The following is a 27,585-nucleotide window of genomic DNA, read 5'->3' as shown; positions in this document are numbered from 1 at the left end:
TGGAACTCCTGGGAGCTGTGGAGACGGCAGCTTCCTCCATGGCACAGCATCAGTGTCTCCTGTGGTCTTTGAAACCATTACACAAAGCCGGCCAGACCTCCTTTGCTGTGGCTGAAGAAAAGCGTGGCTGCCTCTTGGATATGTTCAAAGTAGTCACTCGTGTTTTATGTCCATCCCAAGACTTTTATGCCCAAGACTTGATTTCAGTTCATTTAAGTTTTAGAATTTCAATTTCTCTCAGCAAATTCCATCTGCCATTGGTTGATTGAATACTGGAATAAATACAAATAAACACACTGCCGCATGTGTACTTATACATTCAGTGAAATCCCCTCCTTGCCTTGTTGACTTCAAGAGGTATTAGCTCACTTTAGTCCCAGCAGCATAGGACAATGACATGGTAAAATATAAATTGAACTGCTAGTACATTCAAAAGATGGGTCTTGACCATTAAAAAGCCTTACAGTTAGACCGTTGTAGAACAAAATCTGTACTCAAAGCAGGTGAAAAGAAAATAATACTGTATGTATGTTTTTATTTATATAGACAACCTTGTGCTCCACTCAGGACAAAAAGGATTAAGTAAGTGAGTTTCACATACAGTGGTACATTTCATTTACTAAATTAATGGCCAAGCCATTTAATGTAAATGTTTGCCATAGCAATGAGGGATTCAAAATTCACTGTCTTTCTGAGTATGATGTCTATGTCCTACTACTGTTGATTTGATTGTTGGCAAAATAAGGCTATTTAGGTTACTAGCTTCAAACTATAAATTATACCGGATCCCTGTGTTGTCTATATAATGAGCCCTTTAAAGATATTCTTTGTATGTAATGCATGCTCTTGATTTCCATCTCATAACCTCCCAGAATATGCTTTCATCATCACTAATAGAGGCTGGTCAGATTCTTGAAGAGTAGTGTTTGCTTGGATCCTGCCCAGCATGCAGTGATGTACTGATCCCATTAAGAAACAACAACAAAAATTTCTCTGGCACTGTCTGTGGTGGCCCAGTATCATACTATCTAAAAGAAAGCACTACAGAACCTGATCAAAGGCAAGGCATGGCTCCCATTGGCTTCACAGCTCCATGGTGCTCTTCAATCCATTGAAATTTTGCCAGTGGACACCTTTTTTTCTTAGAAAATGAATTCATAAATATTTCCAGGTAATGATACACCCCAAAACTCAACTTTGCATGCAGTGTAGGTCCTACACACACTTGTCTGATTGAGATTTTCCTTTACAAAATGCTCCAGCACTCCCAAGCGGATACTGCACAAAAAATTCAACCTGAGTGCATGTTGCACATTCAGCTAAGTGCACTGGTCTTGATCAGCCTGCAGCTTCATGAATACATGAATACTTGATTTATTTTGCCTTCTGTACTGATGTGAGTGAGTGTACTTTGTCTCACATAATGTTTGATTGTATTGCAATGGTGGAAAGTATCCCTCAGAGATGGCTCAAGCATTGCAAAGATGTGTACCGCAATGTGCTACACCTTAAACTCACAGAAGCAAACTACTTCGTCAGTGAAGAGTCCGAATCGTGGGGCCCCCTCCTTCCTGGTCTACACAGAATTGACCTCGCTGAAGTGACTTCCCCCTAATGACAGCAGGCAAAAGGCAACTGCGCTCAGCTCTGGTTCAGAGCATGCAGGAGTTTGACTCGGAGCGGAAGCGTGGGTGACGGCACCGAACATGACTGTGTGTACCATGCGGTGCTGCGCTCAGTTCTGCTCTGCTCTGCTCAGGGTGATAATTGTGTTCTCAGATGGTGGAGTACTGGGTGTCACGTGATCCAGAGAGAGAGGAGGCTGTGAGGTGTCGGGGAGTGTGACAGGTGTGATTGCACCTTGAATGCGCTCCCCTGGTGGGACCTCAGGTGGAAGTGGCACTTCCTGGTGGGACAGGGCGAGGGGAGGGGAGAGGTGGAGAGGTGTTTCTAATGCTGGGATGATCACAGAGACCTGACATGTCGGTTTAAGACCCGCCACTGATATCCAAACATGGTGTGCCCCCTGCTTGCTCCTGAAGGCATTAGAAAATAGTCTGGGAGATTTGATGTTTCAGTTATATTCTTTTTGTAATTCACATAGAGTATCTCTGCAAGCATGGGGCTTGAGTGACATTTCACAGATGGGCAATTCAGAACTGCCTAAATGCAGTCTATATTTAATTATTAGCAGGCATTTTTGGAATGAATTATTATCAGGATATTATGTTTCAGATGATAGGTTATTTCATTGTCCAGTACTGTATGATACTGCCATAAATAGGTTTTGTTTATGGTATAAATAGTATTTACATTCATATTGTGAAGACTAGGTGCACAAAAGTGAAATTCTTCCATTTTTAAGATGGTTTGCATATTTAACATAATAAATGATAAAATATACATACATGTGCTTTTATGTCATGTGCAAAACCTTCAAAACCTGATAAATTATAGGCCTAATTACTAGACTCATTAACAGAACATTAGCCAGACCAACACAATATGTCTGACAGAAAAAAATACATCCATGCTGCATCAAATAAGGGTATAACATTTGCAGTTCACAGCTTAATTACACTATTTTGAAGTGTGACATTTTGGTGAAAAACAGCTTCATGTGGCACAGGGAACCTCAGAGGAAAGAGCCCTCAAATACCAGCAGTCAGGCACTGAAGCTAATCTTCTCTCAGACAAACAAGATCTGAATGTCATCTCACACAGTGGCAGTGGAACAATGGGAAATACACTGTACTGAATGCAGTGCCACCCCCTTCTACCACCACCCCCCACCCCCTGGCTGCCCCTCCTGCTGGCTGCATGTGACTGGGATAGAGTGAACAAGAATGAATTCTTCACCGAATTCGCCCAGTAATCCTGCTTTAAAGATCACAGCTTCCCACTGTGCAACTCTCAAGCTGGGAACTTCATCATACACAGCGCTTGATGGTTTTTTAGCGTTTATGCATACAGCGTGCTTTGGCATATGCCCCGGCACTGTACCAACATGGGAGGGAAAAAAGGGGAGCCACAGCAGCTATATAACAAGCTGCTTTTTAGTGTTATTAATAGGAGAAAATGTAGCGCTCTTCTGTGACTTCTGTACAGTGGCTGTCGCTTTGAAAACAGCGAGAACACAGCCCCAGCTATATCATGTTCCCCAAAGAATTAATTTGCCAGTAGTCTCGGAATAATACGAACTGCCGGCATTAATGCGGCGGCACTGTATCAATTTTTACAGAACAAGGGTCTCATTAAAATCCCAACAACTGAGTTAGGCATCAGCATTCAGCTTGAGATCGGCACAGGCTGAGCAGTGGTGAATCAGCAGGACAGCACACCACACAGCGCATCATCAATAGCCCCCCTTTGAGTGCTGAGACACGAGAGCTACAAGCAATCAAAGACCTGATTCTAACGCTGCTGGGCAATCTGGGCAAAGAGGCTAGGAAATGCTGCACCATGCTTGCCAATTCTGGAGTCAGTTGCGCACATAATTAACTTAGGCCCAGAGGAGTCTGACTGACCTGAGAGTCCTCACTTTTATTTAAATCTTTTGGTCTACATTAGGGGAAAAAAATCCCACTCTTTTATCATCAAATACCTGATTGGGTTTAGATGCTTTACTAATGCTCTCTGTTCCCGACAGTTCTAACTGGGGAATGTGAGTTATAACTGCAGTAGCAATATTGTACTCTTCAGTTCAGTGATGCCTCTTTTGAAAAAATTATGCTTTCTAGGCAAAAATTAACAGTAATCATTCATGTGGATGTGTTTCAATTTGTTCCTGGATGCATTAGTTCTCGTTAGGTCACTTGTCTTGTCAAACCCCACATTGAACATTATTTCAGAATTTTCCATTGCACAAATGGAAATCCACATATTGTCTTCATTTATAAGTAAATGTGAATTGCAAGTGATGTCTTGGTTACAAAAACTATGTTTTTATATGAACTAATTAGGTAGTGTCATAAGATGGGGCTTGAGAGTAGCTCAGTGACTAAGGTGATCGCCTTGAGCCTAAGATGAACTCTACGGCCCAGATTCGATACCAGCCACGTCATCAGCTGACAATGCCCAGGAGCCCGCATTAGCTTCATTCCACTGGAGATAGGGTTGGGCATTTTCGCAGGAGTTGCTCATCTCACTGCTCTCAGGATTCATCAGCCACCTGTAAGTTGCTTGAATGACGTCGAATGGCTCTAGAGGGGTAGCGGCAACTTCAATGAATGCCTGCTCCACCATGGGGCAGTGTGTCTGTTCTACTATGAAAAATAGCCATTGGCTGCATGTGACAGTATCAGATGATTGTACTTGCTTCACTCAGCACTCCTATGTGAGTGTAGTAGTGAGTTCTAGTGAGTGTAGTATACGGCTGGTGATTCCAAAACAGGGTTGCATAAAGGGGCAAAGACCATTAAACAGAAATGATGAATTTTAAAAATAATCAAGCATAATGGGCTGCTGATTTGCAATTGGAAACTGATGTAAAGAAAATGGTATGTTTATATAAATATACCAATATTATGTACTGTCATTATTTTATACACATTGAACTTGACAGAAGAGACTTTATTATGGACCTAACCCATACAACTTTTATTCAAACCCACTTCCATTCCACTCTAAACCAACGTGATTGGTGGTGACTGCTATGAACTGATGCTGTTATCTGGAAATTTTCCAGGTTTGAACCTGTTGCCACCCTTTGGTCTTTATTTGGTAAACAAAGTTAGCATGTATGTAGCTCCAACAATAACCCCCTCAGCACTGACACAGCAGGAGGAAACATCCCTGTTGTTCCCTCACCAGTTCAAACTCTCTCCTGGAAATGTGTATGTAGCATCTGGGTGTGCACCTACCAGTGACCTGGGTTCAGTGGGTGTGGCTAAACTCATCACCTGGTGAGTGATTGAAGCAGTGCCACTGAAACCCTTTACTGTTCATTCATGTCCCCGTCGTAGCTAAGCTGGGCCTCAGTCACAAAGAGGGTGTTATACGTTAGGTGAGAGGTATTAACGTGAAACGCTACTTATTTCAAGGCCATTGGGGTGCTTAAGTATGGTTGAAATCAGATTAATGCTCAATAGGCCTGCTCCTAACCTCACCCCGAGGATCAAATAGGAATCTGATTTGCATCTACTGAATATGTACTGTGCATGCAAAACGGTCTCTGAAACACAATTTCAGTGAGTAATTTTGAATTGCATCTCAATGCTTGAAATGCATCTGAAAAACTTGTTTAGCTAAGTTATTACTTTAGCATTTAGTATACTTTAGTATTTTTCTAATAAAGCCTACCAGCATAGTGGTTTTCTTCTCTCAGTGACCTTGCATGTTAGGGTCCTGTCTTCCCATATGTTCAAAATTTATAAAGTAAATTATTAATTAATTTTAATAACAAAATTATAATAATTAACAAAATTATTCTAACTTGTTCTAGGACACCAAGATGAAACACGTTAAGCCAGAATCTTAAAACTATTAAAATAGTTGACACCAGCACCAGACAATGTTTCATTGGATCAATTGTACTTATGTCTTTAAAAAGAAGTCAGTCTTTTGCAACCTTTAATTTGATTAATTCAACCCTAAATACCACATCCTTATCTCTTTTAATACCCCTACAGCGCCTACACAGAAATAGGCAGACTGAAGTACCAATGAAAAAACGTTGAGGTTTTCATACATATCAGTAGGAATTTCTAAAATCAATATGTAATCAGCTTTTTTCCCCCATTTTGTGACCTTCATAGCATTAAAGCAGAAGATGTTGTACTTCATAATGATTTGATTGTCAATTCCTATAACTTAATTAAGCGTGCAATTATTCATTTCAGAGTAAAGAGGATTGAGTACAGTGCACATGTGCTGAGAATGACATTCATTAATAAGCAGCTGTAAATCAAATCTGCAATTCACTTCAGTCTTCAGATGGACACTGTCTCTGCCATGAGCTTTTCAGCACCATTTCCATACATGATACATTGCAAAAAAAACAATTTTCAATGAATATCTTTATACGATGCTTATATGAGATCTTATATATCCTCATTTATTTATACTGTAGTGTTCTTAGCTAATATTCTGCCATGCAGTTCTGCAGTTCAGTGTCCCTCCGCCCTCCTGCAGTGAGGATTTCAATAAGGACTGGGGGTTGGACAGCACACACATTATGGGGTTTCTTTTCCCAATCTTAAGGGGATCGTGGTCGCCACTGGATGGTCAAGGGTTTTAAGGCAGGGCTATCTAATTAAAGTGTTATAACTTTTTTATATTGCATCAGTTGGTGCCTTTTGTCGTATGAGAACAGGTCCCCTATCCCTTTATGTAAGCAGTACTGTTTTATTTTTGCTGTAATAAGTTGCTACATTCATTTGGAAACGATAGCAACTTTATTGTTTTTTGTAACCCGCACAACCCAGCAGTTAGCCTGTAACAACAGGCAATAAATGTTTTCCAATGGCAGTCCCCTGTCGTCTACTTTCTTCCATGTCCGGACCGAAGCTTAGCTCGGACGCCGCACGTGCTATAATACTTTTTCATTCTTTGCTTATGTGACCCCTAGTTTCTAGTTTCCTCAGTTTCACCATAAGAAAACACTTTTTCCTGTTCACTCTTACTCAGGGTAATAGAGTGAGTCATGAAACATGCTTACTGATAACTGTGACTCTGGTGATGGAGAGCTAGAGCATCCCTCCATCACATCCTTTTTCAGTTTAGCTGTGAGGAGGGATAAAACACAGACAGGTTTCACGCTGATTTTTCTCAATTGAATTAAAATGAACCTCCTGGGTCTTGACAGGGAGACGAAACAGGGTGGGAGTCGAATCGTGATCTACGTTTCTATGGTCTGTTTTTGTGTCATGAGTCATTTTAAAAAATGCAGGTCACGCTAACAAAGAGAAGTACAATGCAATTATACTCCTGTCTAGCCCTGTCTAACATTATAATTGGACTAAAATTTGGTTCCTTACTTTATGTGAATATGTGTATATCAGCAAACTGGTGCCACAGGAGGCATAAATCTGTTATACAGTATGACGTGTAATTATGGTATGTCAGAATGATACCTGGCACCAAACAGTGATGTCAAAATAGATTTATTACAGTGAACATTGGAAAAAAGTTCACAGAAACGAACACAATGATGGGTTGCACCCTCACCAGGCCCCCTTTTGAAACATAATAAACCCCACTTTGAGGCAGCAGAGGGTAGAGGATAACTTATAAATATGCTGTAACTATGTGATTCAAAATGATACATTTTGTGTGCTTTAGTTATGGCATGATGAAGGCATAGCAGTGTTACTGTACACAGAAACATGATAGGTAGGTATCTGAATATACAACACAATGCAATAACAATAATAGTGTAATGGTTTTATGACCTAACAAAATTAAACCTACTGTCATATAACTCATTTAGTCAAAATAAATTATTTTAGAAGTATGTGGGGAATCTGCTCTGAAAGGTTATATAACTTGACAGTATTGTTGGGACAAAGGTACATTACCTCAATTATACCTTACTTCATTTACCTCAGATGTGAAATTTGTTCTGTAATGCAAGTTGACCTGAATAATGGTCTCTAATAAACAAATAATGAACTTAATTATAATGTATTGTGGAAAAGGCCATTGATTTGCATCACAGAGGGGAATAAAAAGCTTTCACAAATAGGATTTAAGATTTCACCTTCAACTGCTTTTGATGTGAACATAGATTTCATAAAACTAATTTGTACCTCTGGGGTGTCCTGACAAATTTGGTATTAAACCTATGTCTGATAAGGGAAGCAAAATTACGGTGCAGGCCTTCTAAATGATTAGGATTTCAGTGTAATTAATAGCCTGCTTTCCCTACAGAATAGATAACTTCTGTCCCTTGGCTATACAGATGTTTTGTTCAACATTGCTAATCAGAAAAATACAATGTTATAGGTTTGCAAAATTAAAAATCATTTTCACCTAGATAACATTCAGAGTGGATATCCAAAGACCACATGTAATATTGATCTAAGAACACATTAACAGCCTGGGGAGCTGAGGAAGTCATGTAATAGCAATGGAAACCACTACACCGCATCAAATACTACAATGCATTAAAGTTAAGCCATTTACAAGTGTGCGGATCAAGCCGATTGGGACACAGTTTAGGAGTGAGAGCACAATATGAATACAAATGCAAATTCAGCAGGGTACGGGTCTCATTTCATTCCTGCAGGGGATTGATGGAGCGAAGTTTTAACGTTTGTGGCCCACAGCTCTTTCTGACCCTCCCCTCTCAGGGTTCTCCAGAAAAGACATTGGTAATGTAACACCCACCTGGGTGGAGTACTGCGCGACAGCCATTGTGTGCCATGCCAGCTACAGCTACAGGGAGGGATTTATTTCAACCAATGAAATAAAGAGATGATGAAAAAGACAGATTGGGAATTTGTCCAGGATGCTGGGAAACCCCCTAATCTTTTCTGATAAGTGTATCTCTGTTTGCGCTCACTCTCATTACTCTCCTTAAAGGCCACAGCTGCAGCCACTGTCTTTTTGAGTGAGTGAGCCGGTGAGATGTTCGCCGCGATCTTAATCCTCTTCTCCATGCTAGCGCTGCGCTAAGACTCTTCCCCACTACTCCTTCTGCACTTTTAGCCCTGCAGAGTGCTGATAAATAGACAAACTGCCCCCCATCTATTTATCCGCCCGCGTGGCCCCTTTCCAAATCTCACCCTGGCGTCCATCGCGCATTGTATCTGTACCAGGCCCTGATTCAGCGACGATAAGATTCCTGCTTACACCACGTTAAGAATGTTTTTGAAAAATACATTTATATACCGTATATAAAAAAAATATATTGCTGTCTCAGCCTCCCTGTTTGAGTGCCTCACAGCTTATGCTGTCACATGAAGGAGAGCAGACATTAAAAGCTGAATAATGGAACCGCTATTTGTTGTGGAACACTCAAGACATACCCGTGAAAGCTGTCTACAAATGCTGAAAATGGCCACAAAGAATATCCACTAAAAAAGGAGTGTTGTCAAATATGTATTTTTTCCATCACAGTTCAAGGAAAAAAATGTAATTAATGAATCAGCCTCGAGATATGCAGCACAATGTTGTGTGTGTCATCAATCAGGTCTTGTGGAACTGGCAGAAAACCAGGCAACAGAGGCCTTCGTCCAACCACCTGGACACAACAGAGATATCTAAACATCAGAATGACAGCAAACAAAAGGCCAAATGCTTCAAATGCATATTTAAACAGGTGGCATGCAAAAGGGACCTGAACATGGTTGAACGATTTCACAATGAAATCATTCTAGATTGTTCACTGAGACTCTCTAAAATCTGGAAACATTTGTGAAGCTACGACAACGCACACCCTTTTTCTGTGCACTGTTATGAGAATGTCATTTAATAAACCTCAAAAAGGCCAACATATTGACTCACGCGCAACAGTATCCCTTTCACTATTTAAAACATACATGAGGAATAGTAAGAAGATCTGAAATGTGACCATGAGAAATGGCCGACATAAACAATGATTTACATACAGTCCTGCAGCTGTTATGGCAACAGCATCGGGAGCAATTGCGCTGAGCTGAGTCGGTCACAGCAGACAGGCGGACAAGCGCACACCTGCAGGCAGTCAGGCAACAGGTGAGCAAACAGACCCAGTTGAGGACGTGTGCAGGGAGAGTGATGTGGTGCCATCTGCCCTTGGAGCAACAGGGATTTGCACACATTCTCCCAGGGGAAAAGAGCTGTACTGCACGGAAATGTCAAAATGAGACAGCCACTCAGACAGATGCAGGGTGATGAGTGATTTGATGCAGCTGTAAAGCTTGGGTGTAGTGCAGAGGCTGTTGTGAAGAGTATGTCTGTTTTAATTCTGCTGTTTACATACAGAGACTGGCAGTTGCTTCATTCTGTTCTTTCTCTAGATTTATCACAGCGGTTGGATAATGCATATCAGCTGCTTGCACTGTATATTTATTAAGAATAGAAATTAACATTGACAATCACGTGCCTCTGACTGGGTAGCTGGCAGCCTAAAATTATCGGTTTGTACTTTTAGGTTCATGGTGCAACAAGCTCCACAGAGCAATATTGTTGCTGTGTTAACAATACAAAGCAATTAGCAATAATCTCAGTAGTAGTCATTGTCATAGTAGCAGCAGTAGTAGTGTTAGTAATATTAGTAAATGCAGCAGCACCACTGGCAATGTAGTAGTATTAATACTATTAATTTTAGTAATTGTATCAATAACAGCAGTACTCATAGTCATGCACTGATCAGTATTTTATTATTTGTCAATATTCTGATTGTGTTGATGTTGCACCTCTGTGACATACTTACTACCAGCATCAACTACAGTTTAAATTCCCTGGATTACAAAGATTAGAGGTGTCATTCTAAAGATCTTTGGCTATAGGTAATTGAACACATCATTGAAACAGGAACAATTTGTCCAAATCGGCAAACATGTATCATGTATTTATCTTTTTATGTGATACCTTAAAATGAAAGAACATTACTGAGCAGCAGCCTCCCATAAAGCAAACATCATCTTTCACAAATGTTCTTTCATATAGCCATCCATTCCCAATTAAACCACTAAAAGCACTTAAAAGAACTGTTCTACAGTTTAATTTTCTCTTCAGAAATGAAAACTCTCATTAGGGGGAAAAAATTCAATATAAAACATGTACCTAATATGTGGTTGCTCCATTCATTCTATCAAGCAGCAAGGCAAAACTAAGTTGGAAAAAATGTTTATTCACTGTCTCATCATTTAAATATCAACAGTATATGAACAGATTATTAACACATTATTGACAAAACAGCAGTAGTGTATAAATATTATATTGTATTATGTTAACAGTGTACAGCCATTGGTGGATAAAAATAACTGTTCAGTGTCACATTCAGTGCTAGGATTCTCTCATATGGTGTATTTCTTGGAATGAGGCTCCAAGAGGACTGTGTGTTAGTTATTTTGAAGGCAATACGGTCATTTCACACATTATATAAATAATTCAAAACATGAACATGCCATATACTGGATATCATAAAATGGATTTTCCACCAAAGTCAGGGGAAAGTTTTTGTATTAATTGAGTTCTTTGAACCATCAGCACTACGTAAAGGGGCAAAGAGATATTCTTAATTAGTTTATAGCTCCTTTGTTCTCCCCAACCCTCATCAGTGGAGATGGAAATGAAGACACAGGAGCACTCTGAAAGAATGCGCTATGCATTTTAATAGTGAGATTTCTCCCGTGTAATTTGTCCATCCCATCTGTCTCCGTCGTGATTCAGGTTTTTTTGTGCGAAATAATCGGCAAGATACTCCAGCTATAGCACAGCAACAGACAACCTTACCTCAACTTAACTTACATGATTTATAAATATACACACGTATATGTATGCTGTATGCTTTGGTAGTTAATGACTTTAAGAAGATATAACACCACGTCATGTATTGCTACCTAACACCTTCGCAATCAGACACAGAAAACAGTCTTAAGGCGTCCTGTGCCTCGACTACATAAAAATTAATGAATGCTGAGGATTTCAACAGTGAGTTCATTCTGCAGGTTGCGTTCCCTTCTAAGGAAAGTCGCGGGGCTGATCCGGACTGTTTGATTGGTTGATCTGCGGGAGACCCAGGTGCTGACAGAAGATGGAATCACCCAGTGGATTTCGCGACCCTGACTAAGACACAAGCATCCTCTCCAACCTGTCCTCTGTTTCCCCGTCTGGAAGAAGGGATTTACGTGCCAGGTCATTTGAAAACTCAGTAAACGGCAAATAATTAGGTGTAGGCAAAATCAAACGGCGCGGCATGGACAGCGGCTCTCTCTAATGCAAATCGCGTGACTGGTTAGTTTGCTTGTAACGCGGTCTGTTGCCACTGCATGAGTCGGACTGGGCGAGGAGACTAACGCAAACGCAGTTAAAGTATCCGGGAGAGTGAATTTAAGTAAGTTTTTGCTTTTTGATCATTTAAATATTCTCCGATCTTCTGTGATAACGAAAGCGTAATATCAGTGGGTTGTCGGGTATCCGGTATCCATTCATTTTATCTGAATTACTATTGCTTCAGGCTGCACCATTGATTAACGAATATAAACACGTTATGCTTACCGTTTTTCAGTCTCTGAATGAACTGCATTGTACATAGCCCGAACGAACTTTATAGCATCATAGAATGACATAGGTTATACACCTGCAGTGTTTGTTAGGTCATTCACACTAATGCCGATTCACGGACGATCGTTTGTTGTGTAAATCGAACATATGGTCAGGTGCACGTATTTCAGTCTACAGAAGCGTAGAGGGTAGTAAAAAGAAAGAAAGAAAGAAAATATATATATATATAAAGGAAAGCTGGCTAGTAGCAGCTGTGACATAGTGTCTTAGTGCTGGTACCAAAGATAAAGGTGGTTGGTGACCGTCACCGCATTTATTGTATTGACATGATAGCAAAAAGGCAATTTGCTACAATCTTTTTCATTTATGATCTGTCTTACACTGCTTGTCTAGTGTATACGCAATGGTGACTGTATGGCGATTATTAATGGCAAAATCTGAAAGATTATCCTGCAAAGGTACTCACATAAAAGGGGGCATTTTAAATTAGGTGTTACAATATTGTGTTAAAGGTCTTTACTTTACAAGGTGACTCAGAAATCACAACGTTAAACAGCCAGACATGTGGTTACATGTATGTAAAGTAATATCTGCCTTAACGTGTATGTACAAGTTAAGCACGTGTATATTTGTCAGTATGACAGTGATCACTTCAATACTATGAATATTTAAGTATTGTGAAAATCTTCATGGATTTATCACAAAAGATGGATGATTTCGCAAAAATCGCAGTAAAAGGTCGTGTACTGCACATAAGTTAGTGATAACGAACGTTATACCGATTGCAATGCGGTAGAATGCAAGACAATAATGAGCACGATGTCCAGTGTAATGGTGAAGAATGCAAGCCAAGGTGAGGGCAGTCCTTATTGGCTTATGTTCAGATAGACTGCTATGATGAACTTTAAGCTTGATGTTATTTTCCACAATTGTGGAAAAAAACGAATAAAGTTGATCAAGATAAAGCAATTACTCCTCCCAAAAACAAAATAGTGAAATTCTTTCCAAATTATTATATGGCTGTTGAAGTTACTAGCCATTCATGTGGTGACCATTTTCTCAGATTGTGCTGTCAATCATGACTGAGTAGTCACTGCAAGCCTTATTCATGCACAACGTCAATGACTATTAAGTTAGCAGGCCTTGCTTTTGAAATGCATTATAACAGAGAAATGGAATGGAGCTGAAACCACAGCTGAAGTGATGACGCTACAGAGGCAGAGTGATTATAGAGTTTCAAGGCACCTAACGGTGTCAAATGTGTTTTTACTGTAGCATGCCAGGAAACACCAGCTCAATTTCCATGGGTGTGAAATGACTGTGCATCCAATTAGGATCCAGCCCAGAGAAATCTTTGTAATAACAGAAGACAGATGGATGGAAATGACAGCAATTCAGCTTTGATTCAAATGTTTGATTCATGGCTGTAGTGCTCCAGGCTCCTCTGGTTGGAGGGTTACTGCAGGACAGTGAGAGCTCTGGAGCTGGGTAGAATTCTAAACTGACCCCTGGAGTGAAACATGCAGCATTTATCCTAGAATACTATTAGTTTTTGCAAGAATTTGTTCAGCACAGGAGATGGGAGTCAGGGTTTCAAGGTTAAAGGTCGTTCAGTTATGGGGAGCACTTTTGATATTGTGTGGCATGCAACAATGTTGGCACTTAACATACAGAAATACAGACAGCATTGTGGAGGTTCTGAACTGAAGATGGAGTTTGAGCAATGAAGAAGTCCCAGTCCATGCTAGGCAGTTTGGGAAATGACATGCTTCTTCTGTATAAGCAAGTAGGGCTCCTATAGTATAACAGTCTGTCAAGCGCAAGTGTCTTCCAGCAACAGTGTCTGGTAAGGTAATAGGCATGACAAGTGTGTCAGGCACGTTGAGAAATTTAAATCTAGTGGCAAACACACTTGGCCTGTTAGAAGGACAATTACTGTGGCTATTATAAAATATTGCATGGAGTCATGCTGTTAAATGTGTGAATATAGTATTTACGATATATGGCATTTGAGGATGGTGTATGTCAGATTATAACACAGTAACACAACACAGTCTCCTATCCCTCTCATGTCCCACTGTCCCATACATTCGCTCATAGATCACCTTACATGCATGACTTCAGGTTTAAAGTCATGGACACAGGACTGTTAATACCGTTCACATGTATAGATCACTGTTGTTTGAGTGGATACACCCCTCTCCAAGATTATAGGGAAGTGACCATCAGCTGACCAGTAATGGCAACCAACAGCAGTTTCATCGGCTTGTAGAGCTGGCAGTTCTTGTAATATTGGGTAATCAGGGTAAGTATCTCATCTGAGTAGTCTACACAGTGTCCAGCCAATTTTTTGCATTTTGAGCTGGGAAAAAGGCCTGCACAGAATGAAGTTAGTTTCGTTTCTAAATTGCAGTAAGAGGCTTTCAAAGCACCAGAGGTTTGAAACTGTGCAGGAGCTTTTTGAAATGCTTCAAACTCTGACATTCAAGCTGGAAGAAAATAAAGCTTTACAAACAGTCAACCAATTCTTCTTTGCAAAAGAAAAAAAAAAAAGAAAATATCACATGATTCCCTAAGCTTCTCATATATTGTCTATAAATTCTTGAAGCTCTTATTGTGCATGGACGTACAGTACAATAGCACACCTTACTTGCTGAGAGTGTACAGTATTTCTGTTTTCGTTATCTCATATGCCTAGTCTGCCATGGCTCATGGCTGTAGAAAATGTCTTTTGAACACAGTTCAAAACTCCACTTAAATGGAGTGTGGCTTGGCAGTGTGAAACCTCCTGCCATGTACTGTAAGTGTTTAGCTAATGATGCAGAATGTATAATGCTGCTGGCCTTTCGTGTTAGTAATGTCCGTACCGATAAGATTGGCATTGTCCTTTTGAAAGGCCCCCAAAATCCCAAATGAGTTGGAGTCATCCAGAGGTTATCTGGAGAGGGATATACTGGTCTTTGGTAATCCTTTGAACTATTTTAAATCTGTTTGTCACAGTGTGAAGTAATGGTTGCAGAGCTTAAATTGTTACCAGGAGGTAGCAGGTTCTTACTCTGGCTGTTAGTGGCTGTTGAACAAGGCACATAACCTTGTTTACTTTAGTAGAACACCCAGCTGTACAAATGGTAAGTTCAAAAAAAAAAAATACAAACAGTGTAGTGAGCAGATGAAGAAATGATAAAATGCTAGTTGTTATTAAGCTAAGAACTTATACAGGTGGAGTACAGGTAGAATGATGAGTAGCAAAGACAGCGTGAGTGTGAAAAGGAACATTGGTGCATGGTTTTTACTGACAGTACAATACCGTATTATTTGTAACATTGAGACTTTTAAACTTTAACATTTGCACTTGTCACTTCCAATCATAGCCTGCCGGCAATATCCTTGTCAGGCTTTGGCATTGTAAGAGCACGGTCAAGCGGTTGGACGTCATAATGCCATGATGTGCTCCAAAGTGCTATAAAAGGCTGCCATCCTTATTTTTGATTGGTTGCTGACAGTGGTTTGGATACATGAGGAATTATTTCCAGTGCATTTGGCTAACATAAGCCTTTATAATACGTATCATAAAGGTCATATGCCTTGGAAAGAGAGGGCATTTTTAGCTAAAGGATGCACATTAAATGTCTCTTTTGGATTTAGAGCTCTAACAAAATCAAAGTACAGTAGGTTTAGATAATTAGACAAAGTATAATCCGCTTAGTACTGTGTTAAAGGAGCACACATAATATGCTGTTGAGAAAGGGACTGCAAGGCTTTGACTGCATGGTTCTTTGACAGGGTTTGTACACAGGGTAATGAGGTGTGTTGGGATTGATGTGTTAGTATTAAGGGTAGTGAACTCATGGGTGGGAGTAGTAGAGAGAGGGAGCCTTTAACCCTATTCTGAACCATGTAAAAAGAGACAAATTTCACAAGGTTTAATGTTGAATAAATCTTACCATTCTCATAAGGACATATCAGAGCTGATGTCCTTAACATGAAAAATTTGCTTAGAAACATGATCTTACATATTATTAATTTAATATGAGATGTGCCCATTTTTCTGCAGATGAGTTAGGCTGGTGGAGACTGTGATGTGTAGTTAATCATTGTGGTCGTGGATTGGGTAAAGAACTAAAATTAATTTGTTATGGACTGTTCACCTGTAGTTACAGACATATAAAAATGTTTCAGAGTATAATACAGCCTTAGTTTCTGCGCTGTAGAAACATACACTAATGTGAGGTATTCCTGGTAAGAATGCATGGTGAATACTGAGGAAGTCCTCAGGCATTTGGAGGAAGTGCAGCAGGCCGTTTTGTTATTATACTGTGAAGTCTTACACGCATGAAGGAAACCTGTCTAAAACAGGGCCCAAAATTTATGAAATGTGAACTTTTTACTTTTGGTGGATAACTTCACAAATCCACATCATTCCAGATCATGCCATTTTGCTCCTTTTCCCAGTTACCATTGTAATCTTAGGGAGAAGTGTTGTACAATACAAACCACTGTATACTGTGTTGTATATGTGCACTGAATTTCATAGTTCAGGTGTTGGGTGTTGATATAGGGTTAACTCAATGCAGCTTTTGGTACCTTATGCAGAGGTGCATTGATAGAATATGATCATTTCCCTGAGAGAACTGTGGGCAGCAGTCATGCATTGCAATTGGGGCTGCTCTGAGATGGAACTGACCATGAGCTCTCATTAAAGTGAGCGCTGTTCAGATGAGTTACTGTATTGAAAATGACACCAGACATTAGACTCCATGAACAGCCCTCAGGAGGATGTCTACTGGTTCCCATGCTGATGCTCCTCTGGTTGTGGTTTTCACAGTGTTAGCTCCAGCAGTGTGTAGTTGATCTGACACATCCGAGTTCCACGGTTTTAATTTCAAGACAGTCAGTTTTAAGTCTCCTACTTTAATGATGGATTAACCAAAGTCTTGGAGATGTGAAAAATGCCATATGTTTCTGCCTCCCTGTTAAAGTACAGATATGATGCCAGAGAGCTTGGGTGCTGCATTTGGGCGATTTCACCTTTGAAATTGAAGCTCTTCAGTATGTTGCAAACACTTTATTTTACAACTGTCTAAAATTTAAGTAATCTCAGGGAGTCCTTGCTGGTGGAAACATTTCACGTGGCATTAAATGTAAATATAATACCTCTTCTGTTACTACTGATGCCGTGAATAATAGTGATAATACATAAATAATATTAAATTTTATTAATATTGATATTCCTCATTTATAAAGCACCTTTAATGGATTTAAAAACATTTAACAGTGAAGGTAGTGGACAACCTCAACCACCACCCAGATGGAGCTCCAAGCAGTCATTTCACACCACAACCCTCACTGAGGAAGAACATTATTCAGCCAAATAACCTGTGTGATGATTTGATATCTGGATTGGGAATAACTGGACTCCAGGGAACTACATAGGATCTTTAATGAACACACAGAATTGGAACTTTGCTTAATGTGTCTTCAGAAAGACTGCATCTCCACAGTGTTGGGGCTCCTTCTTACCACACCGGGACATTGGTGTTTCTGTTTGTTTCAGAGGGAACACTACCCTCTACTTGCTGACCGGTGCCACACCCACATGCAACCTGGTTTTGCCAGAAAGTGTCCAATCCAAGCACTACCACATCTCAACCATATTTATCTTAAGCCATCAGGCAGGAGGAGGTTGCAGGGTTATATGTGAGTGATGGATAATTCTCATTTGAGGTCACAGGACCAAGACACACTGTAGGATATATTGAGCAAGACCACTGATTTTTAGTTCATTAGTATTGACTATAACTGGTTTATTAGCTTTTAACAGCTTTGCCTTACTGTCAGCCTTCCTATGTGTTAAGAAGATAGCTAGAATGCACACCCAAAGCTCACAGATGGGTGATCAATGTGGATACAGTTGGGCCCTTTGGTGATATTTGTTTGCCTGCCATTTTGCATGTGTTTTGGATAAATGTTTGTTTTAGTGGCAGAGGTCTGCAGTGATTCTGAGCCTGAAATGAGGGATCTAGATTCCAAAATAGAATGTTAAAAGGGTAGATATGTGAGGAAAAGATGTAAATAAAGCTCAGTGTCATGTGTGGGTCATTCTTTTGCTCTCAAGAGTTGGTAATCTTTGTGCTTCCTGCTTTAAACACTGGCACACCTGTTATGTTGCTTATGGTCTGGACATTCAAAACTATTGGGAATAGACTATGTCTACTGCATTTCTCAGTTATATTCTCTGTATATTATTAATTTATTCTGAAATTATCATACAGGGATTACTGTGCCTTTATTGAGGGAATTTTGTGCATGATGCAGTAAATTTCATTTTCACATTTCATAATCCATGTCACTTTTCTGTCATTTATAATGACTATAAGCAGTTGGTACAGCATGTGCACCCCATACTGATAAAAAACAATCAGATCTATTTGTGCCTGTAGTTCTTTGCAGTCACATTCCCAGCAATCAAACTCAGAGTTATCATGAAGGTTATCCTTCAGGATGTAGCTGGAGGCTCTTAAATACTTATTCTATAGAGAGGCTAAAACAAGCAGTCAATTTGCTGCATGGGTGAGTATGCCCTTTTAGCTCACACATACATCCCTGTGTTTTATTCATCTTTAACTCATATGTACCTCTGAGTTGTATTCATATTTTAGCTCATGCATGCCCTTGAGCTCTGCAGATTTTCTATTCTGACAACTCCCACCTCAGACGCACGTGTGTGTGTGTGTGTATATGTGTGTGTGTGTCAGAGAGAGGGAGGGGGAGGGAGAATGTCCTCTCAGGCAGACAGACACCGGGGGCTCCGGTAACATTGTGGCTCTCCATGACAGTCTTTAACTGCAAAGTATGGGAGCCTGACCCACTTTCAGTCTTTGGTACAGTGCGTTCACCGTCTGTCCGATTCAGCTTCGCCATTCTGTGTCCAATCAAAGCCTTTCTTTACCTCAAAAGACTGCGCAGTGTCTTTCATTTACATATATATTAGTATTACTCACCATTTGTTTAGCAGGCGCTCTTGCTCGGGTTGAATTGTGTTGCTTTCATTTTGTGTATGATCCATTTTCCAATTGTACAGCTAGTTACATAAGGTGGCAATCCAGGTTAAGTACCTTGCTAAAAGAGAAAACAGCAATATCTCATCAGGGATTCAGATGTGCAGCCTTGGGGTGCTGTAACAAGGTGAGTGTGCCAACCATTAGATCAGTTTGTTCATATAGATCAGTTTGTTCATAAAAGATGGGAAAAGCATAAAGCCAGACTGCTCCTATTTGTGCTGTACTTTTATATAATGATATGCATTAAACATATGGATTTACATCCATTGTTAGAGGGAGGAAGTTGTTCGATCCAGATGAATAATTTTAAGTTATGCATTGTGCTCGCCTCCTTGAACAGTGAGCTTGAATTTGAAGTTCAGGTGAAGGACCTATGCCATTCCCACGCAGCTGGGGTGTCAGCTGGAATCACCGTCTGCCGCAAGGAGAGGCTGTTAAGATGTGTAATGTTTCTGCATGCTATACTGGTGCTTTTTCTGACATCAAGCTAAATGTAAAGGTTTATTTACCTTACTTGCTCAAATTTTGAATGACTTTAACATGGGGAAAAAGATCTAAAGGACTCTTGGAGGTGGTGATCATCAAATTGTCATCCAACAAAATGACGTTTTTTCATTGCTTCAAACAACAAATCCTGGAATCCAATCAAACTGCACTGCATTCGAATGGCAAACCTAAGCAAGTGATACCTTTTCCATTACTTGCAGAACATTTTGCACTCAGCAGTCTCAGAAAATAATGGAAAAATGCTGTGGGAGTAATGGGAAAATAACGCTTGCTTAAATTTCTAATTGAGAGTTACAGGCAAAACACAATGCATCTGGATTGAAATCTAGAATAATTAACCAAATACCGTGGGTGCACTCCATCTCAATGGAGAACTTGATTGCTTGGATCATAAATATCATGCTTCAATCACACCAAATTCTGCCTGATTTAAAATGAAACTGGGTAATTCACGAGCAAATTCTTTTCTGGTTATGAGAGAAGCAGTGATGTTTTAAGGCTGATTATTGTGTGTGTGCACGTGTGCGTGGGATGGGATGGGGATATTTCTCCTATCTCTACCTTGAAGCGGCTGCGGTTTGAGCTGTCCTCCCCTGAGGTCAAAGCAACGGCATTGAGCATTCCACATGCACTGCGTTACCTTCTGTGCGGTCACCAAGGAGAGATATGGCTTTGGAACTGCCTCATCAAGAAGCTCATCTCTTTTGAGGTCACACTGTCTCCCATCCTTTCAGAAAGCAAGTCTCATTGAGAGTTTTCCTATTAATTCACTAAACACACAACACTGTGGTCACGTAGCTATGTCCAGTCCCTAGCTGTGATTCACAAGGTGGCGAATCATACTGTTTCAAATACGCATATCTTGACTGGTTGGTCAAAAAAAGTGACTCTATCTTGTTGTCAAAGTAGGCCTTATGTATCCTTATCATGTGCAAAGCAGGAAAAGAAATATACCTGTGACTGCCGAAGATGCAAACACCAATCAAAATGCCTCCATGCCTGCTTTGCATTCCATTAATTCATTCATGAAAAGAAATGACCTTGGCATTACTTTTAAAATGCATGGCCAGGTGGACAGTTGAAAACAATTGAATATCTCAAGCAAATAAATATGCCTTGTGTATTACTGACTATTGACTTCAAGATGGTAATTACCCAGGAGTTTCTGATCTCAGACTGTATTTGTACTGAAACAACAGAAGCAATGTATATTTTAGGAATCGCAATATGATGATGAGATGTGACAATTTAGATGGCTAGGTAGTGGAAAGGTGTATGGATATACCCCAAAGTTGCATGGCCAGCGGGAGCCACTACAGTGGCACACACTGTCAGCCCGCTTATGCTGATGCACAACTCTGGATGTGGGCCCCAGTTCCCAAGAATCTCCTCTGATATGCAGCGTGAAGTGCATACACCCCAGACATTATGTTCAGTTCTAATACAGAAGACATTGATTTTTAGTCCTCTTTTTTTTAGGTTTCATCCATTTGTGTCATAATTTCCACAGTCCCTCTGAATAGCACTGCAGGCAGAGTGGTAGATGTAGGACAAGTGGAACCGAGGAGCTGGAAGAAGGCACCAATCTCAGAGCAGGGTGTGAGTCACCACGGAGAGCTTGCATTGTCAGACGGATTTCCAATAGAAGCACTAGCGTTCAGCAAATGACATCCCCCTCCCACTGCCCTTGACACTACTATTAAAAGCACAATTGAATAATTATTTCCTCCAGTGAGTTGGGAGAGCCATGGCGCATGGTTACTAGTCCGGTGAGCCACCTCCTGAGGTACTAAGACTGTATAACAAATTGTATCTCTCCATTCATATGTAAGAAAGATAATCTTAGTCTTGAAAGCCTAGGGCATAAACAGACATTCACCTAAATGCAATCTGCTGAATTGTTTTAGCTGCAGGAGCACATGGGAGACTGCTCAATGTCATTTTGTACCCAAAGCTTGGGATGAACAGGAAAGGTGTTTCTTCATACTGTTTGCGCGAGAAGTAATCAGTCATGCTCTGGCACTTTCCCACTCTTGAAATTGCAAAGGAGGTGTTCCTGCAGAGAGCAGGGCGTTGAGTGTAAAGCTATTGTAAGAATTCTGCCATATGAATGACTGCATTATGAATTCAGGCAGTGCAAAGTCAGTTTAATCAGACTAACGGGAGATCTTTCGCAGCTTTTTGCTCTAGCAGTTGATTACCTGTCAAAACTGTCTGAAAAGGAGTGTGTGTGTATGTGTGTGTGCGTACATGTGCTTGTGGGTGTTTTTCTCTTTTGGAAAATATATTCCCTGATGTTTTAGCTCTTCCTTTCAAGAGCTTCAGAATTAATGTTGTACCAGCAGAAATCTAAATACTGATCATGTCTAAATATGATTAAATAATAGACAAGATATATACATCCTAGCGATATAATATTTTAGCACAGTTCCCACCCTGTGTGTAATGACTAATACCCCCTTTCAGGTCCTTTTGACACAAAATAGACCTGCATTTGCCTGGGAGGAAATTAGATTTTGAGTCTGTAAATATACAGGCACCCCCTGTAGGTGAGATCAATCATCACGGAGGCAACTGATTAGGTTTATGATTTTAAAAGCTCATGCATTTAACCTTATCACTGCGGTCATCACATTGAAGAGGCCTGGTGCACTGACTTCCTCGCCTTCCAGCCATAGCAAGTGACTGTTTTCTCTATTCTGTTTTCTTTTTGCAGGTAGAACTCAGCCCAGCCCTCTCGACAGCAGCTTTAGTTTTTGTAAAGCGACTGCGTACTGAACCCCCGGACAGTGATGGGAAGGAAGCTGGACCTCTCAGGACTGACGGACGACGAGGCGGAGCACGTGCTGAAGGTGGTGCAGAGGGACATGAAGCTTAGGAAGAAGGAGGAGGAGAGGCTCAGGTGAGATGGCAAGAGGCCATTCGCCTCTCACAGTCACTTTACCGCCTGTGTGAATGTTTGCGGTTGGCTCACACAGAGAGAGAATGACTGGGCTAGCGCTGCTGTCTCTGGTGTTGATTGGATGGTGACATATCTGTGTGAAACTTGTGGCTACATGCCAGTGGTACTCTACCTACCGTAACAGACACACACACACACACAACCGTCTGCTTTGTGCTCATGTGTGTTGTCCAAGCAATTTTTCTCTTTTACAAATGAAGAGGGAGTAAGGCTTCATAATATGAACACAACTTCGTATGCATATGTGAATAATGACCTCCTTACTTAGCAGTTACAGGGATTTTCTATGGATTATTTTGTTTGGTTCCCACAAGTTGGTGATCGCCAGAACATGGTAGCTCCACCCATACTGTATTTGGTTCATTGTCCCATTACAATTTTTTGGTGCAAATAAAGATGTTTTCTGGCTGTTTTTAGACCCTCACTTGACAGAACTCCACTGTGAGACTTTTCATTTATTGAATTGTTACATCACATTTCTGTCTTTGTGGCATTAAGGTTTTAGCGTTTCTATTACAGAGAACTCGTTTCAGTCACATCACAAGCTTGCGCCTCTGTTGGTGTTTTTGAATGAACGAGTGCACGGCTGAATGCATTTATGATATGGTGCAGGATTGCTGTGGCCACTCAGGGAGGGAGATCTTGACATTAGCCATCCATTTTAAGGGTCCTATGGCTTTTATGTCAAAATGTCACTTCTCTCAGGACTTGGACAGAATCGGTGACCTCCGGGCCCCGTCACAGCCTGCCTTGGATGTGGCAGGGACATCCCCTGAGTGTCATCCCAGCTCCTGGCACATAGAATGGCATAGCCCTTTCACTCACTTCCCTGACAGTCTGTTCTATCGTATCTCCTCTGTCTGTCTGCAACGTCTGATGTGCAACATGTCGTCATGCTGTGGTGTTGTGGGAGGGGGGGGTGAGCATCAGCCGTCAGTTGAGCACAACCTGAGGTCAGCTGTTCACTGTGCAGTTCCTGAGCAAATATTCCTGTCAGTACTGCAAAGGACCATAGCAGCCCACAGGGCATTGAACTGGTCCCAGGTTTGTGTTTGGTCCCAGCCCTTATTTATCTGATCAGCCCCTTTCCTTATTTTCTCAAGATGAAAGCAGCCCTGTTACCATCAGCAGACAGTGAGTTGGGACTGCAGACAGTGCAGAAGTTGGCCTGACGCCATTGGGAGTTGTGGGAGGTCATGTAGAGGACGTGGCGATGAAATAAACATCCTGGCATTCTCTAACACAATGGATCCCGTGACAGAAATAGCATAATCACAAGTTTGGGATCCAGTGCTGTAAATGTTCTTCAGCTGAAAGCCTGCGGTTGTTGTACTCATCCTAATTGCAGGGACACACCAGTTTTAGCTGTAGTTATGAGGTCTGCATTCCTGATGAAGGAGCTGCATTCCTCTCTCTGCTCTCTGCTGGGGTCCAGGCCACTCTGTTGCTCTGACATGGACAGGAAAATCCAGCCCTGTCCGGTTTTACAGTGACTAATTTCCTCCTAACTGTTCTCAAAGGGGCTCTAAAAAGAGCTGGTATCGGGCTGAAACAAAACAAAAACAATCCGATTAGGAAAACAAGACAAAACAGTATACTGTGTTTATCTGCCCATGTTCCTTCCAAAGCTTTTGCTGGTGTTCAACCTCAGATTCTTATGTAATTGGTGGAAGCTGCTGCCTGTAGTTGTTTTAGGGTTCAGTTTACAGTGCTTGAAACGCCACTGTTACGGTACAAAGAGGTTGCGCTTGTTGGGAAATGTATTGTATGAAGCTGGTGTGGTATTACTCCAGTTTAAGTGGGAGGTCGGTCTGTGTCCTTGAAGATGAATGTTTTCAGCTTTGCCTGTTTTTAATTCTTATACAGTAAAACTCACAGTGGAAATGTGTGAAGCATGTGACAAGTAAAGAAAGTTTGGTCATTAAAGTACCCTATATGGGTTAAATGATTGTGCTGGGATCAATCATTAGCTGTCAGGCTTTCTAGTGTCCTCTCTTCAGCTTCAGCATTTCACAGGCCTTCATCTACATTTCCCTTCAAAGCATATTCTGCACTCATCACTGTTTAACATGCGTTACATACTGTTCCGAGTGATTTTTAAAGTATAGCCTACTTCAGTCAGACTTCAAAACACTGTCTTCTGCAGTATTTTTCTTTTTTTTTTTTAACAGGGAACCTGTTTGCTGCTGGCTAATGCTTAAAATATAGCCTCAAATTTAGCAGCGCCAATCACATTACGCTAGCTTACTCTTGGTGCTGACAAAAGCTGAGCCTAAGCAGGTTTAAAGTGCACAATAACTTTCCCATGACAATGTTTATTCACAGATTTTCATGTTTAAATAGCAAACAGAATAGTTACTGTTTTATGCTTGGTCAGTGTACATCACAGGTCTTATTGCATGACTTTATATGTACCGTGGCATCCAAATACTTTTTAGATGGTGTGTGGACATAAGCACAAAAAGGAAGTTCAGTAGATGGCAACTCTTTTGGAAACCCAGTTTCTTGATATTTGGCTTCTATTGACCTTGTTTGACTGCACACGTAACTGTGTTGCATTCACCTGTGATATTCCGTTTGTTACAATGAGGAACATTGTAAACATTCAAGGGGAAAATCTAAGGAAAAAATACAGAATTCAATGTATTCAGAGTGAAACTGCAGTATTTGAGAAGCTGAGTGATAATTAATTGATAGCTTCATTGGATAATTAGTTTTCTTTGCATGAATATACCCATTAAATGCACACAGCCGACTGGAATAACCTATAGCAGGGAGCCATTGATGTAATTATAAATGGACTTGATCCCTAGGGGAAGGTACTATTTTTCATCATTATCGTAGTTGACAAACAAGTTTGATAACAACTGTAACTTTATTTTCAGCATTTCTATCATTTATTTTATTCTTTGGTTCTACACTGATTCTGTAACACTGTGACCCTAGAATATGCAAACATGAATTGATTCCTGTCATGTCTTACTATGAGGAGCTGTTTGTCCTGGTTAGTAAGAAGAGGACATATCTGACTGTGGAACATGCGGTTGTGGAAAATGTGAAAGTTTTTCACCGACGGCTCTCACCAGTAATTATGTTTATAGTGTATGTGGAGGATATGAGCAGATAGCATACGGGGGGGGATTGAGTGGTTCTGGTCTGACAGCAGTCTTCTTTCATCCTGTCCTTCACCCACACATGTCATGCCTCTGGGCCTCTCGCAGCCTTGAGGGAAAGGATGGACGGTCTCCACCTTCCCGCCCTTGACACCGTGACGGGCTGGAGAGCGATCAAAGCCCCCATTCAAACCTGACGCTTCTCCCTCTGCCCTGACAGGCCAGATCCACGGCCGGCCTGAACCACATACATCTATACAGCCAGTCAGGGCTGTAACAGACAGCGAGGGATTTCTCTGTGCTGTGCTGTCAGCGGGTGTGACCAGGCCCGCTGACAGGGCCCTGCTGTCTGCTGCCCCACAGGCTGAATAAGCAGGTGCTGAGCTGCACACAAGACCATCCACTACTGCGCAAAATAAAAATGAAAGTAGAAGTACAACATCGGCATTTTCCCTAGATAGAAAACATTTTTTTTTAATTTTTCGTCTAAGCTTCTTCCATGTCTGGTCACAGCGGGATGACTTCACATGCCCTCTTGCACAGCTTTGATTTCTGTGGCTTCCTGTCCTGGCCAGGGCCCAAAACCTGGCACAATAAGTTTAAGGAAGTGGTACTTTGAAAGTCGTAGGTTGAACTTCAACGTCAACATAAAACAGCAGATTTCTTTTATATTTTGGAATCATGGTTTTACCTCAGTGTTAGATTTACATTTTTGTTTTACTTAAATTATGAAGTAATAAAGAAGTCATAAAGTCACTCATGAATAGCTGATACTGGTACTGTAATTTACGAGTTTCTGCTGCCAGTTTAAATAGTTACTTTTAATTTCTTAAGGGGTGTATGCTAAGAATTGCAGGGAAAAAAAAACTCATGATGGATATTACCTTGTGTCTCATAAATATTGGTCTGACAGAAAATATAACTCACCATGAGAAGTGTTTAAATTACACGCTTGTGATAACTATTTTCTTTTTCCTTGGCTGTAAATTTGTGAAGGCTTGAAAACAATTGTTTATTGTGTTGCCAGCGTCTGAGCCTCCACTGTTTCTGGGGCAGGGTGAAGGTTCTGCTAATCAGCTAACAGTGTGTCCATTTGCATTATAAAATACATTTTAGTATTTTTTTTTTTTTTTTTTAGTTCCAGTTCCAGTTCTTGAATTTGACAGGACAATTTGCAATGGGTTTCTGTCTGTCTGAGATGCATGCTCCATATAGCATATGACTTGTTATGCTAATACTGTGTATGAATAAATCATAGATAAAATCAGGAAAAAAACAATTAAATGACTGTAGTCCTGCGACCATCATGAGGTGAATGCAGAGAATGAAATTATTAATCTTAATGAGTTATGTGCTGCTGACCCTTAGCCCTGTTGCCTGTTTTTTCCTCTTTTCAGAGAAAGGACTGTTTAAATATAATTGTTCTTTGAGTACAGCTTTTTTCTTATTTTTATTGATTTTTTTTCCACCATGCAGAGCTAAAAGAAATACAAACAGCCTCCAATCGGACAAGAAGACAGGCTCCCCAAAGATAAGGCATCCCTTAGATTTCACAGGGTCTCATTTCCTTTTAGGTACTTATCCCTTATTACTTTCTGTGAGCAGATACGGTGCCTGCTGTAAGACCTGCTTAGGCACCCCCTTAATGCCGCTCCTCTGTGCTGTAAGTTATCCATGAAACATCTGAATTCCTTTTTTCTAAGCATATAATAGGAGGAAACGTAGTCTATACTAAGTGGCTCCTCTGAGGATAAAGTAACACAATAATGGAACAATGTCATGCAGCTAA

At 40.7% G+C, this 27,585-nt stretch overlaps 1 protein-coding gene across 2 annotated transcripts in view; it reads left to right on the top strand.

Annotated features, from left to right (window-relative positions):
- Positions 1–11,888: 11,888 nt before the first annotated feature.
- LOC118773058 (myosin VIIA and Rab interacting protein) overlaps positions 11,889–27,585 on the top strand; it is a 118,203-nt gene continuing 102,506 nt past the window's right edge. For both annotated transcript variants that reach the window (XM_036521810.1, XM_036521809.1), the window contains exons 1-2: positions 11,889–11,983; positions 22,438–22,623. In XM_036521810.1, coding sequence (XP_036377703.1) covers positions 22,514–22,623 — 110 coding nt within the window. In that variant the 5' untranslated portion in view covers positions 11,889–11,983; positions 22,438–22,513. The remainder of the gene's footprint in view (positions 11,984–22,437; positions 22,624–27,585) is intronic.

This window comes from Megalops cyprinoides, chromosome 2, assembly GCF_013368585.1.
Source record: "Megalops cyprinoides isolate fMegCyp1 chromosome 2, fMegCyp1.pri, whole genome shotgun sequence".
In the NCBI taxonomy this organism is placed as follows: Eukaryota; Metazoa; Chordata; class Actinopteri; order Elopiformes; family Megalopidae; genus Megalops; species Megalops cyprinoides.
Note: the sequence above shows the minus strand (reverse complement) of the source record. Positions and strands in the feature narration are given on the sequence as shown.